This window comes from Lissotriton vulgaris, chromosome 6 (assembly GCF_964263255.1).
Source record: "Lissotriton vulgaris chromosome 6, aLisVul1.2, whole genome shotgun sequence".
Classification (NCBI taxonomy): domain Eukaryota; kingdom Metazoa; phylum Chordata; class Amphibia; order Caudata; family Salamandridae; genus Lissotriton; species Lissotriton vulgaris.
In genome coordinates, this window is record NC_141694.1 from 161,731,295 (window position 1) to 161,750,487 (window position 19,193).

Below are 19,193 nucleotides of genomic sequence, written 5' to 3' on the forward strand. Positions count from 1 at the left end.
CAAATTCCTACATTGCTGTTGACTTACATCCAAATGTCACATTTAATTTACTTATAAGTCCCTAGTAAACTGGTACTACAAGTACCCAGGGCCTGTAAACTAAAAGCTACTAATGGGGATGCAGCACTTATTGTGTCACTCACAAAAGTAGCCCTTTAACCATGTCTCAAGCCAGCCATTGAGGCCTGTGTGGGCAGTATAAACTGCCATTTTAACTAGGCCTGGGCCAAATTGTAATTATGCTGGAGTAATTTGAGTAATTTCAGTAAATACGCATGACTTCTGATGCAAAACTACCAAAATGATGCGACTTTGCCAGTTTTAATATCTAAGCATAATTTAAGGCAAACCTCTTACCACAGGTGCCTGGGAACAATGATCTAAGGCAGTGAGCAGCAGCTTGCTACTGCTGTTTATGTCCTATGGCATTTATTTGCTATTTTCGTAGCGCAAAGTGCATCCCTGGACCCGTTTTGGACTCAAGGGTGCATCTTGTACTAAGAAAATATCACGAATTCTGCCGATACCACCTCTGTCCAGAAGTCTTAGGAAGATCAAACACAACTGGGCTTAAATCATTCGTGTGGCTCCGTTTAGGGTGTGGTGGTATTCTGAGCTTCTGAGCTCCATTCAGGGTGCCCCTTTGCGAGGGTCTTATGTCACTGCAGCAGCGTAGGGTTCTACACCTGAACATGCATGTGCTCAACCTTCATGCTGGAGATTGAGGGGCGATAGTTGACAGCTTTTGACCATCGGGTACAACAAAGAATGGTCTCAGCACACTAATAATAAATACGGTTGGAAAAACAGTTCTTGTGTACAGTTATATTTCGACACTTGTTCAAAGTAAGCACATAAGAAATAATCCAAATGTAGTCGGTGTTCTTTTTTCAAAACGTTTTCTTCCTTTATTACTCAGGGTAAGAAAATTCTTCCATTAGATAAAATCATCTCATACATAGCCATAGCCAACGCGTTTCGTCTCTTTTCTAGAGACTTCTTCAGGGCTTATAATAGCATGTGCAAGGTCCTCAGTTATTCCACATGTGAGGATCCTGTTCAAAGCGCTCCTAATATGCTACAGGATAACCTCTCAGGTAGCCCCAGAATACCTGAAGGATCTTGCGATCCCTTACATGCCCAACAGAGAACTGCGCTCCAAGGGCACCGGGCTTCTGAGTGCCCCCCGGATAAACAAAGCCAGAATGGGAGGGCGCTCCTTTCGTGCGTTGGTGGCTAAAAATTGGAACCTTCTTCCTCTGCACATTAGACTGGCAGAGACAGAGACCTTATTTAGGAGACTTTTAAAAACCCACCTCTTTACCCTTTAGGTCGCTCACTTTCTCCTGCTACTCTCTCCACAGCGCGGGGACACACCGTGATGGCGTCACCAGGCACTTTATAAAATCCTTTATTATTATTATTATTATTAGGAGAAGAATCAGTATTGTGACTCATCTGAAAAATCCAGTAAATCTCTGGTCAGTTACAATAATGTGATTGTAAAGGGTAATTCAGCCTTCTATTGTGGCTCCATGAAGTGATTAAATATTTAAGTCCACTGTCTATGGAAAAGTCTTGTGTGATACCTACATGTCCAAGTATCTGAGCCACATCTCCTATCGTTTCCTCATCATATAATGTTGCTAAGGTATGGACATGATGAACATCTTATAATAGCATGTACAAGGTCCTCAGTTATTCCACATGTGAGGAGAAGAATCAGTATTGTGACTCATCTGAAAAATCCAGTAAATCTCTGGTCAGATACAATAATGTGATTGTAAAGGGTAATTCAGCCTTCTATTGTGGCTCCATGAAGTGATTAAATCGTGTGTTCTGGCATCGTAACCGCGCGCTGTCACTCCCGATACGAAGCGTTATTGTATCTGACCAGAGATTTACTGGATTTTTCAGATGAGTCACAATACTGATTCTTCTCCTCACATGTGGAATAACTGAGGACCTTGCACATGCTATTATAAGCTCTGAAGAAGTCTCTAGAAAAGAGACAAAACGCGTTGGCTATGGCTTTGTATGAGATGATTTTATCGAATCGAAGAATTTTCTTACTCTGAATAATAAAGGAAGAAAAAGTTTTGAAAAAAGAACACCGACTACATTTAGATTATTTCTCATGTGCTTACTTTGAACAAGTGTCGAAATGTAACTGTACACAAGAACTGTTATTCCAATCGTATTTATTGTTAGTGTGCTGAGACCATTCTTTGTTGTACCAGTGTTTGTAGGTTGTTACTTACAATTTGTGGGGAGTGGAGGGGGAAGCACTCCCAGGTCTCGTGCACCTATTTACTAAACGACACTAATGGTTAGGTAGATTGCGGGCTCTAGTGGCCTCTGCCCTCTGTATTTTGCTATTTTTTTTTTTTTTTTAGCTTTTGACCGTCATTAAGCCTGGCAGTCAGGTGTCCCTTCAGAAAGATGGTATATGAAAGCTGTTGGGACGAGTTTGTGGTGTGAACGTAAATACTCTTTTTGCACACTTGTCTCAAGCTCTTTTTACTTCTTCTTTCTCTGGCCCTAGCAGGGCTCTACTCTGGGCACTGCTAAAAGTTACTTTTCTGCTATTTTGGCATTCTTGTGGTTACCGGGCAATCCTTTCTTACTCAAGTCACCTGTTGTGACTAGATTTCTCAAAGGCCTTTGGAGCATGTTTCCTCCCAGGCCCTTCATCATGCCCCAATGGGATCTTAATGTGCTACTCACTATTCTCATGTGCGTGCTGTTTGAGTAACTGCATAGCTGTCCACTTCGACTGCTTACCATCTTTTCCAATGATGCCACTGCTTTTGAATTTGATGCAGGCAGGCCACGGGAGTCAGTGGAGGTCCATCAGGAATAGTTATGATGGGATCATATTTTCTTCAGGCCCTGGATGAGACATGCTGAAGCAAGTGGAATGCCTCAAATGGGTGCATGGCAATGGAGCAGGCTTTACAACCGCCCAAATGAGAGAGAACAAGGATTTGAGCAAATATTCTGGAGTCACTCTCCGGAATAAATTGTTTGACTTTCCATAGAAAAGAGAGCTGGTAGCAGGTCAACTTTGTGTTTTTTGGCACTGTGTTCCTTGAGGATATGGTAGGTATCTAAGGGGAATCCAAGTTGTGATAGTTGGGTTTTGAAGTGGTCAAGGTTCATGTCATTCAGCCAGATTCGGACTGTATCTTTTTTTTATTCTTGGAAAATAACAGGAATTCTCTCTTGATTGGGTTGACATTCAGGTAGACGCTGGACATCCAGGTCTGAATGATGTATAAGCAGTGCTTGTGGCATTGGATGTCTGAAGAAGAGGAGACTTTCAAGTAGAGTTGTATACCTTTGGCGTATTGGTGAATCTTGATGCTGTTATCTGTGATTAGCAGCTGCATGTATAGGCTAAAGATGTCAAGAGATAGTATTCAGGGTACTCCACTGGTGATATGGATATTTTATGACCTGGGTGTGCCCATGTGAATAAACTGATGTTTGTTGGAAAGGCAGGAGTAGAGCCAGAGAAGGACAGTGCTCTCATTGAAGAATACAGGGTGCTTATGAGGGTGAGATGTCATCTGTGTTGAAGTTTGTTGAGAGGTCCGGTAATATCAGGAGGTAGGGATCATGTTCATCTTTGGTGAAGAGGGCATCATCTATGATGTGTAAGGTAGCAGTTTTCATGCTGCAACATGATATGAATCCAGACTGGTATTAGTGCTGAAGATGGTTGGTACTGGTACTGGTGTAGTCTTAGGGATTGAACATAGACTGTCTTTCAATGATCTTACTGATGAATGGTAGGGGAGTGATGGGCTTGTACTTGGAAAGGCTTCAGGGTCTGGTGTAGGTTTCTTTAGGAGTGTAAGAATCTAGATTGTCTGGAGAGCTTCTGGAAAGATAAGCAATGAAGCATCTCCAGAAAAAGCTTTGTTGAAGAGCAATAGGAATACATCATCCCCCAAATAGAGGGCTGAATAACCCATGTGGGTTCCTCTCTGAAGTCAGAGAAATCAACTGTGGAGTACCACAGGGATCATCGCTCAGCCCAACCCTTTTCCCATCTACATGGCACTCCTCTCCGCCATCATCAGGCAGCATGGCCTCAACTTAGTATCCTACTCTGACGTCACCCAGTTCATCCTCTACCTCACCAAGGACCCCATCACCATCAGACTCAACTTCCAGTAAGGAATTCAAGATGTGGCATCCTCAGTGAGCAACAGCTGCCTGAAGCTCAACTCGGAGAAGACAGAAGTCCTTATCCTTGTAATCACCCCATCAGCATGGGGCAACACCTGGTGACCCACCGCCCTCACTAGCCCTCCAATCCCCACAGAGCACACCAGAAACCTCGGCACAGTACTCGACTCCTCTCTCACCATGAACTGACAGGTCGACGCCGTCACTTTCAGCTGCTTCGACACCCTCAGCATGTTCCGCAAGACTTTCAAATGGCTCACCGTCAGTCAAGGAAGACAGTCACCCACGCACTCATGACCAGCAGACTTGACTATGGAAAAGCGCTCTTCGCCGGCACAAGTCTCTTCTCCGCAAGCTCAAGACGATACAGAACCCCGCCACAAGACTTGGCCCCAGAATCCCTCGACACGAGTACATCAACCAACACCTACAAAATCTCTACTGGCTCCCTGTCGAGAAGAGAGTCACTTTCAAGATACTCACCCACACCTACAAATTCCTCCACAACACCGGACCCCAAAACATCAAGGAGAGAATCACCTTCCATGTACCCAAGAGAAACCTCAGATCTGCCAACCTTGTCCTCACAAAAACTCCACGCATCCGCAGAGCCAGAACAGGGGGAAGAGCTTTCTCCTACATTCCGGCCAAGACCTGGAACGAGCTCCCGATCGACAACAGACACTTCCCCTCCCTGAACATCGTCAGGAAGGCTATCAAGACCCGGCTCTTCGACTGAACAGAACTGTGATCCCCCTCTTCCCCCAGTGCCTTGAGGCCCTCACGGGTGAGTATCACCCTTACAATTCCCTGATTAATTGATTAAGTTAGTCTTGAGACAGGACAGGAAAGGCTCTGGGACTTCAAAGACAATTTCCAAAAGGGCAGAGGTAGAAATACACTTCTGGGCCTGAATAGATTCTGGAAGGAAGAAGGATTGCTGTGCGGCTGATGGAACTGGCACTCTGCTGGGCTGATGCTCTAAAGGACTGCTGCCCTGCTGTGCTGACCTGCTGAACTCTTGCCTGGGTGAGAAGGACTGCACCTGTATCGGTTCAACCAAGGTCCCCAGAGTGACTCCAAGAGCTAGTTGGCTGGCTTTCTGACTGACTTCAGCCTCAGGAACAGAGGGCTCAAACAACTGTGACCTCAGCACCTACCCTGCCAAGTGGTGCCAGCAGTCCTAAACCCTTGGAGGAAGTGGACCTAAGGTGCTCTGCCAGCTACTGTGGACTTAGCAAAACCAATGCATCTCCTCTGCTGAGCGGCACAAACTCTGAGCAGGACCGACACTTCTCTGGTACTGCCTGGATCACACCTGTCACAAAGACATGCATTGCCTTTGCAGCCCGTGGCCTTTTCGGAACTCGCACTGCACTGTGCAATTTCGGAACAGGTCCTTACATCCCTCTCCAGTGGTTGCCATGACTTTGTTTCCGGACTCCGTATCATAGCCGCCCAGCTCCTTGGAACAGGCATATCTCCTTGACTGCACACAACTCATCACTCCGCAAACCAGGATTTAGGGTTCTGTGTACAGCAGGCCTAACTAGGTTCCACTAGCTGGCCTGCGCTTCATCATAGTCAGCCTGAACTTGAGATTTTGCTTTGGTCTGGGCCAAACAGATGTCCACAGTCTGCGTTTTGTGAGTTTTGGCGCTACTTTTAGTGAAATCTTTAAAATTGAAAATCTCTGTTTATACTGGTTGGATTTTTGTCATTTGGTCTTGTTTTTTTAATAAAAATTGCCCTAGTTTTCTGTGTGTGTGATCCTTTTGTGGTGTGATTTCAATGTGTCACTGTTTAAAGTGTTGCATAAATACTATACACCCTGCCTCTAAGTTTAGTCTAACTGCTCTGTACCAAGCTGCCAGAAGGTTGAGCACAGGATAATTTAGGGTTTGCTGGTGCCTCACACTGGCAAGGATTTAGGTTGTTCGTTGAGCAGAGATCACACCCCAGTCACTCAACAGCCCCATTTCGTACAATGAAGGTCCTGCTTTTAACTCCCAAACATCAAGAAATAAATGTTCTCACATGTTAGCAGGAGAGCATTGTATGGCCAACATGCAGATGTGTTATGGACTGAGCATATGAATGTCAAAAATGCTGTTTGATACAATATATAAACCAAAATATAATTATTATAATAATTATTACTATTACTATTATTTGCTCCAGGAGCATGTGTACATTAATTAATTTCATTCAGACGCATCACTTTCTACATACTTTGTTTTCACACATTTTGTAATAAACTGTTAGTTGTATAATGTTTTCCTGTAGCTTTATTTACTGAGTACATAAATGGCAAAACATGTTAGTATTAGTAGTATTAATATTTTTGGGATATGTCACTCCAGGAGCATGTGTACATTAATGAATTAATGACATTCAGAAGCTGTGCTTACTACATACTTTCTCCACATATTTTGCAGTGAGCTGTTAACTTTAGAATATGTTGGTAATATCACAAGCATTGAACCATGCTGTGGATCCTTTAAAGGTAAGCATAATTGCATTAGAGTCTAGTTTAATTTATATCTGGCCTCCCCATTGGAATTGTATTAAGGCATATACAATAGGACAGTATTCACATGCCATTTCCTTTCATGATATCAATATTATACATTTATTTTTATTGATGGTCAAATTTAGGATCTAATTGACAAAAAGACAGCAGAAAACAAGTGAAAGTCAAGCCTGTATAATACATTGAGTTGAAGGGTATGTGGGTGGAAAGAGAACGAAGACACGGTTGTCTGTTAAGGCACCAACATTGTATTATTGCCATGAACTTGTAATTGATATTCATTTAGCTTTCAAAGTCAATGCTGGTGTTTGAGACAGAAGACGATTCAAAATACTCTAGATATCAAAATGCTGTATTTTAGGGTTGTCAACTACCAGTAAATAAATCTCTACAATGAACTATATTTTGTAAAGCTATTACAGTAGTACATATGTCCACCTAGCTATGGGGTGTCAAAATCATTCGTCTCAGATTGGAAGAGAACTAGGACTTTACATTCAATTGCTTTTATTGCCATTTAAAAAACATAGTCTATAAATTGGGGTGGGCATAATCACCCGAACAGTCCTTCCAACTGGATCCACTGTATAACATCCCATTGGATACACCCTGTTCGCTCCCTCTTCTTCTCCAGAGCCTGCATCTCATAGTTCCATAGATTTGTGTCAAGGTCACCCATCCTAGAAATATGAGTTTAAAGCATAACTGTACTTGACAATACCACAACAGTTGAGGGATTGCTGCAAATAAGAACCGAGAAACAAGTGAAATGTATGTAGTGATGGTAGCCCTAAGTGAAAGTATCATCATCACGGACAGTTATTTATTTAAACAAGGTGGTTGACCTACTGAGAAGTCTTTACAAAATTGAAATATGGGCTTCTTTCTTATAAAGGAATTAGATGTACTAGTCAATACGTCTGCTCTAGTGATTGGAAATATTTGAAGCAATATAGCAGATTTCAATGCTATGCGGTTCAATGTTAAAAGAGGTATGTTTTGTCTAACTTCCTAATACAGCTCGCGTGACACATGAATGAATAACGTGATGGATAGGGAATAGGGAGATATACCCATTGCTTGAGTCTTATATATAAACAATATACTTCTGGATTTTAATTGCATTTTTTAATTTTGCACTCTGAAGGATGTAGTGCATAAAAGATTGGGCAAAGTAGAACAGCAAAGCGTTGATTAGCAGTGCCTTGTAATTTTGCGACCCCATCACAAAGCCATTTTTGCTAAGGGCTCATAATGACAGAATGTGCAGAGTTCACTGCACCACGTATTTACCCGGTGCGATAACTTCCTGTTCCCAGAGCTCACCTCAGCTAGACATCGGCATGTCAAACCTGACAATGTTTACTGTGGAAGAATGGCCTGTAATACCATGATATGCAGATTTTGGTGTAAAAACTGCATGATACAAACCATTTTGAAGTATGTCAGCTCAGAAATTGAGTAATTTAGATCCGAAAGCCATATGCTCTTATTAGAAGCCTTTTGCGTCAGGTTGTCTGATTTACAAATGTTCTCATTCTGTAACATTGACCCCAAAGAGGTGTAATTGCAGTCTTAAATACTGGTCCAGCAAAAGGATAGGCCATCAAAGATACGTTTTTTTGAAAAAATAATAATATATATATATTTTACTCACACAAAACCATTGAAATTCCATATATAGTTAGTTGCACTAACTATATATCGCGCACCCGCAATCCACTGCTGATGATGTCACATATTACATCATTCATGACATGGTCAGTGACATCACTGATGACATCACTGATGACATCTCAAATGACATAACTGATGACATCTCAAATGACATCACTGATGACATCACTGATGACATCTCATTTGACATTACTGATCACATCACTGATGATATCATTCATGTGATAATACGATGAACCTCTTCAGACTCTAATATAACCTTAGATACAATCAGTGTAAACAGACACTCACAGACTGTCACTCATCCATGGAGTTACTCACACACCTAGTCAGTCATGCAAAGAATCAATCACACCTCCATTTCCTCAACTATACAGTTATACAAACTTTACTTATTCAAACATATACTAACACATATTTACTCTCTTATACAATCCCTGATACAAGTTCACAATGATCCATACAGCCACTCACACATTCACTGGCTCTTATGCACAGTTATTTATATATGTCAACTCTCACATGTACTGTGTTTTACATATGTACTTACTTTGACATGTAGCACTGAGATATCCATTCACTCACCAATACACTCATGCACATAACCGCCCATACAGCTGTTTCCACATGCACCTTTGAAACCATACATCTAGTGAATCAACTGCTCACACATCTATGCACAGAGTCATACACCTCCCAGCCACCCACACACACACTCAGTCTCCCATACAAATACTTGGGCAACCAATCAATAACCCATATAGTTACTCATATAGCTACTTATCAACACATGCAACAGTTTACAGAACAACAGACATCATGATGCACAAATTAAGACAGTTTAGTCACTAACCCATGCACTCAGTGAGACACATTTAATCACTCACTCATACAGTCAGTCATGCACCTACTAAATCCTTCATCCAGACACTTATACATCCACTCATTCTTCAATATGTAAGACATATTCTAACTTTACAGAAACATACAGTCACTAGATGTTGTCATCAGTGATGTCATCAGTGATGTCATTTGAGATGTCATCAGTGATGTCATCAGTGATATCACTGACCATGTCATGAATGATGTAATATGTGACATCATCAGCAGTGGATTGCGGGTGCGCGATATATAGTTAGTGCAACTAACTATATATGGAATTTCAATGGTTTTGTGTGAGTAAAATAAGGTTTTGTAAATGCGAATTCCTAACTATATATGGTCTATAACCTATGGTTTTTTCAGTGAATTTTCAAGGTTTTGTAAATGCTAATTCCTAACTATATATGGTCTATAACCTATGGTTTTTTCAGTGAATTTTCAAGGTTTTGTAAATGCGAATTCCTAACTATATATGGTCTATAACCTATGTTTTTTTCAGTGAATATATATATACATACATATATAAACATATATCATCTGTATATCTATATAAATACAAACATAAATGCATGCATACATATACTTATATGCATACAGATGCATGTTATTTACATGAAAGTTGAAAAAACACTAATAAAAGCAAAGCTAAAAAGCCACCTCATTACAGACAGAATGGCTTTAACTTAAACGAGGGCGAGATCTATTGCATTTTCAATGCTTGTTTACTTTGGTTCCATCAAGAAGGCATTCAGATGTGTCACACATTTGCCATAAATTCTGAATGTTAGCACTCTAGTTGCACATTAGATCACTGTAGTAAAGCTACTGCTCACCAGGGACGTCTGCTGCTGGTATTCAAAGTGCATGTTTCAGTCTGCATGTCAGAATTTTTTTAATGAAATAGAAGAGGATTTGAGAAGTCACTCAAAATGATCCCTAATTTTTCTTTCTGAAGCACTAATCATACTTTCTATGGCAAAATTAACCCCCTCATGTTGTTCCTTTTTAAATTGAGTGTTTTCAGACTTACCACTTCATTCCAATCAAGATGGCTTCTGGTGTGCCATACTTTTGTCATAGGTAAGACTATTAGCGCTCTAGTTGTTCTTTAGAACACTCTGGGACATTCTGTCATTGGGCTATACTTGGGGTACATCTGGGTGATATTTGGGCTACATTTAGGCTCTTTTGTCTCTGGTGGCCATCTTGGGAGACTGTATGTCAGAATTTTTTAATGAAATTGAAGAGGGTTTGAGAAGTCACTCAAAATGTGCCCTAATTTTTCTTTCTGCAGCACTAATCATAATTCATATGGCAAAATATGCCCCCTCATTTTGTTCCTTTTTAAATTAAATGTTTTAAGAGTTACCACTTTATTCCAATCAAGATGGCTTCAGGTGTGCCATACCTTTGTAATAAGTAGGACTGTTAGCGCTCTAGTTGTTCTTTAGAACACTCTGGGACATTCTGTCATTGGGCTATACTTGGGCTACATCTGGGTGATATTTGGGCTACATTTGGGCTCTTTTGTCTCTGGTGGCCATTTTGGGAGACTGCATGTCAGAATTTTTTAATGAAATAGAAGAGGATTTGAAAAGTCACTCAAAATGTGCCCTAATTTTTCTTTCTGCAGCACTAATAATACCTTCTATTGCATAATATACCCCCTCATTTTGTTCCTTTTTAAATTAAATGTTTTAAGAGTTACCACTTTATTCCCATCACAATGGCTCCAGGTGTGCTATACCTTTGTAATAAGTAGGACTGTTAGCACTCTAGTTGTTCTTTAGAACACTCTGGGACATTCTGTCATTGGGCTATACTTGGGCTTCATCTGGGTGATATTTGGGCTACATTTGGGCTCTTTTGTCTCTGGTGGCCATTTTGGGAGACTGCATGTCAGAATGTTTTAATGAAATAGAAAAGGATTTGAGAAGTCACTCAAAATGTGCCCTAATTTTTCATTCTGCAGCACTAATCATACTTTCTATGGCAAAATATACCCCCTCATGTTGTTTCTTTTTAAATTAAATGTTTTAAGAGTTACCACTTTATTCCAATCAAGATGGCTTCAGGTGTGCCATACCTTTGTAATAAGTAGGACTGTTAGCGCTCTAGTTGTTCTTTAGAACACTCTGGGACATTCTGTCATTGGGCTATACTTGGGCTACATCTGGGTGATATTTGGGCTACATTTGGGCTCTTTTGTCTCTGGTGGCCATTTTGGGAGACTGCATGTCAGAATGTTTTAATGAAATAGAAAAGGATTTGAGAAGTCACTCAAAATGTGCCCTAATTTTTCATTCTGCAGCACTAATCATACTTTCTATGGCAAAATATACCCCCTCATGTTGTTTCTTTTTAAATTAAATGTTTTAAGAGTTACCACTTTATTCCAATCAAGATGGCTTCAGGTGTGCCATACCTTTGTAATAAGTAGGACTGTTAGCGCTCTAGTTGTTCTTTAGAACACTCTTGGAGGCTGCAGTAGAACACAAAGGAATCAACTGACAGTCTCTGTCCTTGTTGGATGTACATGTTTTACTGAGAATGTCAGACTTCATTTTCACATGACTGAGAAAGATAATGTGAATTTACAGAAAATATGCTTTCAGTTTAGCTTATAGATCCCCTTCCAAACCACTGTGGGAAAATCATGAGATATTAGTTTTCTTTCAAACAATATTCATGATATCACAGCAGAAGGTTTTTTCACATGGTAAAATCACCTTAGAACCCACCACAATTCCTAAAACGAGTATGGTACCATCAACAAATGATTTATAATGTAACTAAAGTCCTAAAACCCTCTATTAACTACAATGCTTTTTAATGAGGTGCTATCATGTATATTGGTCCCAAGATGGCTGCCAACACTTCTTGGATGAAGTGCTGACAGCCAATCAGATCAGATGTGTGGTTAGGCTCCGCCCAGATATATATCTTTTTTTGAACCTAAATTACTCAAAATCCACTGGAGCACATATATTGAGACCTAGCAAAGGCACATCGGGCTAACAGTCCCTACAATTTTGCCAAGTTTCGTGCAAATCCATTCAGCCGTTCGAGCTAAAAGTGAGGCCAACCGCCCTATGGAAATGAACATGGGAAAAACGTGTTTTGGGACCCCCCTTTTTTCTCGGCCCCCCCTTGATGAAACCCCCCCAAATTGTCAGGGGCTGCTCAGAAACAAAATGTTCCATTTTCCTGAAAATTTCAGCCAATTCCGTCCACAAACGCCAAAGTTATTAGACATAGAATTTTCAAAAATCCCATAGAGAAAAAATCCTAACTATATATACCTACTGGCGACTGCCAGTAGGTAATATATATATATATATGTGTGTGTGTATATATATATATATATATATATATATATATACACCCCAACTTGCCTCCAATTCGCGTGCAGCGCCGACAGGTACGTGGACCACTCATATATATATTTCACCAAATTTCTTCTTCACCAGGAAGAAACCAGCACACCACGGATCATCGATAATTGTATTTATTCGGGCAGTGCACTAATGATCACCCAACCACCACCAACGCGTTTCAACCCCTGCGGGTCTTGCTCATGGCATGTGGGTCCTTTCTTTGTGTTGCTTCTTATAGTTTTTCCATATTAGCCCATTAGGAGGCATTATGGGATATGTAGTTTAAACATTGTTTTTGTTTTCTCCAGTAATGATTTCAGTTCATTCAATTCATGTTCAGTTGTTATTCATGTGGCAAGATTCTCTTCGCTTTGTTGTTTCAAAGTTTCAATGTCCAATCACATAAAGCGGTTGTTATTTCTTGGCACATTGATTTTTTATTCTCATTTGTTGAATCTCAAACTTTATTGATAGCACAATGTTTTTGAACAATATATGCTCTTTCTAGATTTATCATTGTGATTGTTAAATTAATTGCCTAGGATTCGTATCTATAGGCAAATTACAATCCTTCAAAGAATTTGAAGATTTTTGATTTTTTGTGTATTAGTGTTCCTTCAATAATGGCTTAGTGCCCCAAGAATATATATAACATTGTTGCATTCAATTCATTTTCGAGATCCAGCATAATTATCCAAGGTGTACATGCAGTTCCTCATCTGCATTTAGACCAAACAGAGTTTTTGTTTTGAATCTGATTATCATTTGTGATTCAAGTCTCCGTAACTTGAGAGTTCTGTCGCCCCCTCTCTCATTTTTCGGAATGGTTACCAAACCAAAGAATCTGATATCTTTCCATGATTTTTCTGTATGGGTTTTCAAATGTCTTGCAATTGCGTATTTCAAGTCATTATTATGAATCGCTCTAAGATGTTCAAGAATACGCTTTTTTAGGGGGCAGATGGTACTCCCTATGTATCGGAGTCCGCAGTGGCATTCGATGACATATACTAATACTACGTACGTTGTATCAAATTTTATTTTCTCCACGATCTTAAAAGGTTTTCCCAAAATGTCTCTTATCATCTGTGTATTTCTTCCTATATTGCAGGCTTTACACTTATTACAGTGTATGAATCCTTTGTTCTTGTCAGTTAACCAATCCATTTTTTTCTGTGATGTTATATGGCTTCTGACTAGTTTGTCCTTCAATGACGGAGCCTTGCGGTATGATATACCTGGTTTCTCACCAATCTTATTCTTTAAATCAGGATCTTTCTGTAATATATGCCAGTATTTTCTAAGGATCTTGACAATCTGATAATTTTCTTTGCTGTATGTTAGTAAAAGTCTGATTTTGTTGTCATCAATCTTTTTTTGCTTTTCTCTGTAACGTGCTTGATCTTGGAGTTTTCCGTGCTTAATCCTGCCCTTGTTTCACATCCTGAAAGCAGTATCCTCTATGAAGGAATCTGTTTTCAGTTTCTTGAAATGTCTTTTCCAGCATGTCTTCATCTGAGCAGTTACGTGTCATCCTTATGAATTCGCCATATGGGATGCTTTTCTTGACTTGTTGTGGATGGAAACTGTTACCATGTAATATAGAGTTTGTTGCAGCTGGCTTCCGAAAAACCTTTGTTTTCACTTGATTGTGCTCTATATATACAGTGATGTCTAAAAACTGAATTTCTTTGTTGCTGATATTATAGGTGAATTGTAATCCTTCTTCATTATTATTCAAGATGTTCATGTAGTCTTTGAATTCATTTTTACTTCTACTCCAAATGAGGAATAAATCGTCTATAAATAGCAACCAAAGTTCAGTTTTGGCATTGAACTCTTCATTCTCATTCCTCCAAGCTATGTGTTTTTCCCACCAACCCATGGTGCGTTGGCATAGCTTGGAGAGAATGAGACTCCCATGGCACATCCGCAAATCTGTGAGTAAATTTGATTGTCAAAGATGAATATGTTGTTTCGTAGGCATAATGATATCATTTCCTCCAGCATTCGCAAATGTTTGAGTTGTTGTACATTACATTGTTTCAAGAAATAGCTTACAGCATTCATTCCTACATCATGGTTTATCGACGTATATAGTGATACCACATGGATAGTGGCAAGATAAAATCCTTCTTGCCAACCCATGTTTGACAGGACCCTCAAGAAATCTCCTGTGTCTTGTATGTAGGAACGTAGATTCATGACAATCGGATTTAAAAAGGAGTCTACATACGTGGAGACATTTTCGTAAACTGCATTGCAACTTTAAATAATAGGCCTGCCCGGTGGATTTATGAGGGTCTTGTGCACCTTTGGAAGAAAGTACATGGTGGGCATTACTGGACTCTCATTCTTTAGGAATGTTACTTCTTCTTCTGATATTAGACCATTTTGATGCCATCTCTTGATTCTAGATTCAAGGTCTAAGGTTAGATTATTGATTGGGTTAACCGCAGCTAAATATAGATCTTCTTATCTCCCAGTTGCCTCTGCGCTTCATCAATATAATCTTTACTATTCTGAAGGACGATATTGCCCCCCTTGTCAGCTGGTTTTATTATTAGATTCTTATTTTCCATTAGATTTGACAGGGCTTGTCTTTCTAATTTACTTCTTCTTTCGGCTAGTTGTCTTTCTTATTGCCTCCAGATCATTTGTTACCAGGTCAAGGAAGATGTCAATCCTATTTCCTGGGACTTAACATAGGGCAGAACTTTGATTTTGCCTTGAGTCCAGGTGTCTGGGTGACATTAGTCTTTATCCTTAAATCCTCTAGGATCTGAGAGTCAGTACTTGTTTCTTCCTCACTACTTAAGCCAAATTTATTGCTGTCCTTAGAGTTGATAGATCCTTCAATAGCGAGGTCACTTGATCTTATTGGTGCTTGTCCTGCAATAATTCAACAATCACCATGATAAATCTAGAAAGAGCATAAATTGTTCAAAACATTGTGCTATCAATAAAGTTTGAGATTCAACAAATGAGAATGAAAAATCAATGTGCCAAGAAATAACAACTGCTTTATGTGTTTGGACATTGAAACATTGAAACAACAAAGCGAAGAGAATCTCGCCACATGAATAACAACTGAACATGAATTGAATGACCTGAAATTATTAATGGAGAAAACAAAAACAATGTTTAAACTACATATCCCCATAATGCCTCCTAATGGGCTAATATGGAAAAACTATAAGAAGCAACACAAAGAAAGGACTCACATGCCATGAGCAAGACCCGCAGGGGTTGAAACGTGTTGGTGGTGCTTGGGTGATGATAATTGCACTCCCCGAATAAATATAATCATCGCTGATCCTTGGTGGCTGGTTTCTTCCTGGTGAAGAAAAAATTTGGTGAAATATTAATTACGGGGACAGGCCCGTCCTCAATACCAGCACCCGCTGTGGAAGAGTGCGCTCTCCCTTGGGCCAAGTGGTGGAACATATATATTATATATATATATATATATAATATATATATATATATATATATACTACAATCTCCACTTCACTTCAGCCATAGGTGAAACTAATTTGGTATTTTTACATGTAGAAATCTTCATTTTGAACAATCAACTGTGCAGCAAGATACATAGAAAAACAACTTCTTGTAATAGCATCCTCCATGCCAATAGTGGACACCCAGCCAAATTGAAGTGGAGTATACCCTATGGCCAGATGTTAAGAGCTAAACGAAATTGCTCTGAAGATGGGGACCTGAACAGGAAATTGAAAGAATGAGTGATCGTTTTCTGAAAGGGGTACCCAATAGAAATGGTTGGGACAGAAGCAGTATTAAGAATGAATTTGAAAGAGAGAACAGATCTCTTTAATACCAGTAACCAATACAACAAGAGAAATGAAATATGGATCAGGAGAGAAATGAAAATACTTGCTTCATCATGGACTTCCACAATCACAGTGATGATCTGAGGAGGGCACTAAAAAAACATTGGAAGATTCTACTACTGGATGAAACCTTAAAAGAGAATTTAACATCATTCCCAAGTGTCACCTACAGACAGGAAACGTGCTGACTATGAGATATCCTAACCAAAAGTCATTTGGAGATTAAACCACCAATGAAATCATCTTGGCTAACCACTCCTGGATTTTGAAAGTGCGCAAAGTGCAAGGCCTGTGAACATGGTCTCAATATTACAGAGTATAAATTGCAGAATGGCAGGTCTGAAAAAATTGTGGATCACATTACATGTGAATCGAAATATGTAGTCTACAGACTTTCATGCCCGTGTGGGAAGTCTTACATAGGAAGTACCATCAATAAATTGAAACTAAGGATACTACAACAGCTACGTGCGATCAAGAACACGGACCCAATTACCCGAGGGCAAAACACTTTGAGGAACACCATCTAAGTGGCAGCCAATTAAAATACTCAGGGATAAAGATTAGTAAACAATCACAAAGAGGGGTGATCGCACTATGCAACTTCGCAAACTGGAATCTAGGATGATGCTGGGAATGGGAATGGAGTACCCTTATGGGCATAACCAAGATGCAGAACTGTATTCACATCTGTAAATAGACTATAAGACTTTGAAAATGAATAATTCAGAAAAGTGAGATGTGGATCTCCAATATCAATTATCTTAATGTATATAGGTGTAAATATCTCAGAAAGGAGTGACTTAACCAACCCATCAAACTTGAGTGGTAATGAAACATAACAGCTGCCAGAACAATTGATCGCAAAAGTCGACATTACCAGTTTCTCTTTTGAACATCCATAAACTATGTACTGACAAAAGACAAATAATAAAAGAATAACTCAATTCATATAAGTGTTATAACATGAAATCTGTAAATAATGTACAAACGAATGAGGAATTAAATTGCTCATAATAGGATCATTTGGAAGTACATCACTGGAGAATAGATCTTGGTACTTTACAGAAATGAATAAGCGACTAATAATGAGATCGCACTAGGAAGGTACAGAGAAATATAAATATATATAAAAAATGAGTTGCAAAAAGTATATCAATGGATTGAGAATTTGGAAAGTTCTGTAAATGATTGTAAATAGTGTACATAGTGGGACTGACAATGGAAAATAATTTATCAACTGTTGAAAGAGTAAAAGAAGTGATAGAATGGACATTAGCTAATTACTTCAATTTGAAATGGTGATCAACAAGTACTTTACTATGAATACAAATAACTCTAATCAGAGTTAAAAGGAGCTGCTTCCAATGAAATCAGTACGATTTATTCAAACTCAATTATGATTATATACGTGTACTTTACTGTAAATATCATTTGAAATTTTGAGTTAGAATCTTTTCACTCAAGAAAATGGCACCTACCTTTTGGCGTAATTTGTACATGTACTGTCTAGAGGAGCAATAGAAAGGGAAAAAGGGCACGCTCACTAAGTATTTTAAGAAGGTCTAGACATCAGGGACTCTAAGGTCCGGTGGAAGGCTGCAAAAGCCGAACGCGTAGGCCCTCCTATCTTGCACGTAATCTTGCACATGGTGTGTGAAAAATAAAACTTTTGAAAACTTACCTGCTGCTGTGCCGTGACTTCTGACATATATATATATATATATATATATTATATATATATATATATATATATATATATATATATTATATTATATATATATACTTCCAACTTGTTGCCAGCAACCGTCGGCAAGCAAACAGGTACAGGACTGCAGATATATACCCACGCCAGACTTTTTCTTGTTTCACAAAGGTTTATTTCATTTTCGTGATGGTGGTGGTGCTAGTCATCAGACGCGTTCGGACTGGCGTCCTTGCTCACTGATGGGAGGGATTTGGAGAAACCATATTTTAAAGGGAACAACAACATTACATTTCGCAGCCTTTCCAGCAAGGTGGGGAATAGACAGAAGGACTATGAGACTCAAGTCTCTTATATTTCTGTGTTTGTACAGTCGCCATATTGCTCTGACAAAGGACGGTCAGTAATGTTAATCGTTTAAACATTTCACATTATACACAATTATCACTTGATGTATTTAAACCATATTCAATCATTGATTGTATATTTGTTATATACACGAACTGTGTGTGATCAAAGTCATATAGCGGATGATCATAAATATGTCATTCTGAATTTTCTTAAAAGTGCTCGAATATAACTGTACAAATACATGATTATTTATATGCACATTATTTTAGTAGAATACCAATGAGCTATACGTATATACAATAATCTCATTACTTTTATGGTTTTGTATTTAAACATTGTGATTATGCGATACTCGTTACCATGTATAGGTTGGAATAAAATCATGTTGGCTGTACAAATACATTTGTCTCCACATATACCACTAATTTGCATGGGAATAATGTCAAATATTATTATATATTATTTATTATATATATATACCCCCTCATACTTCTGCTGCTTAACTAATTTGCATTGGGAATATGTCAAATATATATATATATATATATATATACCCCTCAGATGTACTTAACCTTTATTCAAAATATTTGCCAAACTACTGCAGTGGAATAATACCATTA

At 39.0% G+C, this 19,193-nt stretch overlaps 1 protein-coding gene across 1 annotated transcript in view; it reads left to right on the plus strand.

The window, feature by feature from the left end:
* PKHD1 (PKHD1 ciliary IPT domain containing fibrocystin/polyductin) overlaps positions 1-19,193 on the plus strand; it is a 2,083,594-nt gene that overhangs the window by 744,767 nt on the left and 1,319,634 nt on the right. Inside the window, exon 31 of the mRNA XM_086926200.1 lies at positions 6,636-6,703. Within this exon, the coding sequence (XP_086782326.1) occupies positions 6,636-6,703 (68 nt within the window). The remainder of the gene's footprint in view (positions 1-6,635; positions 6,704-19,193) is intronic.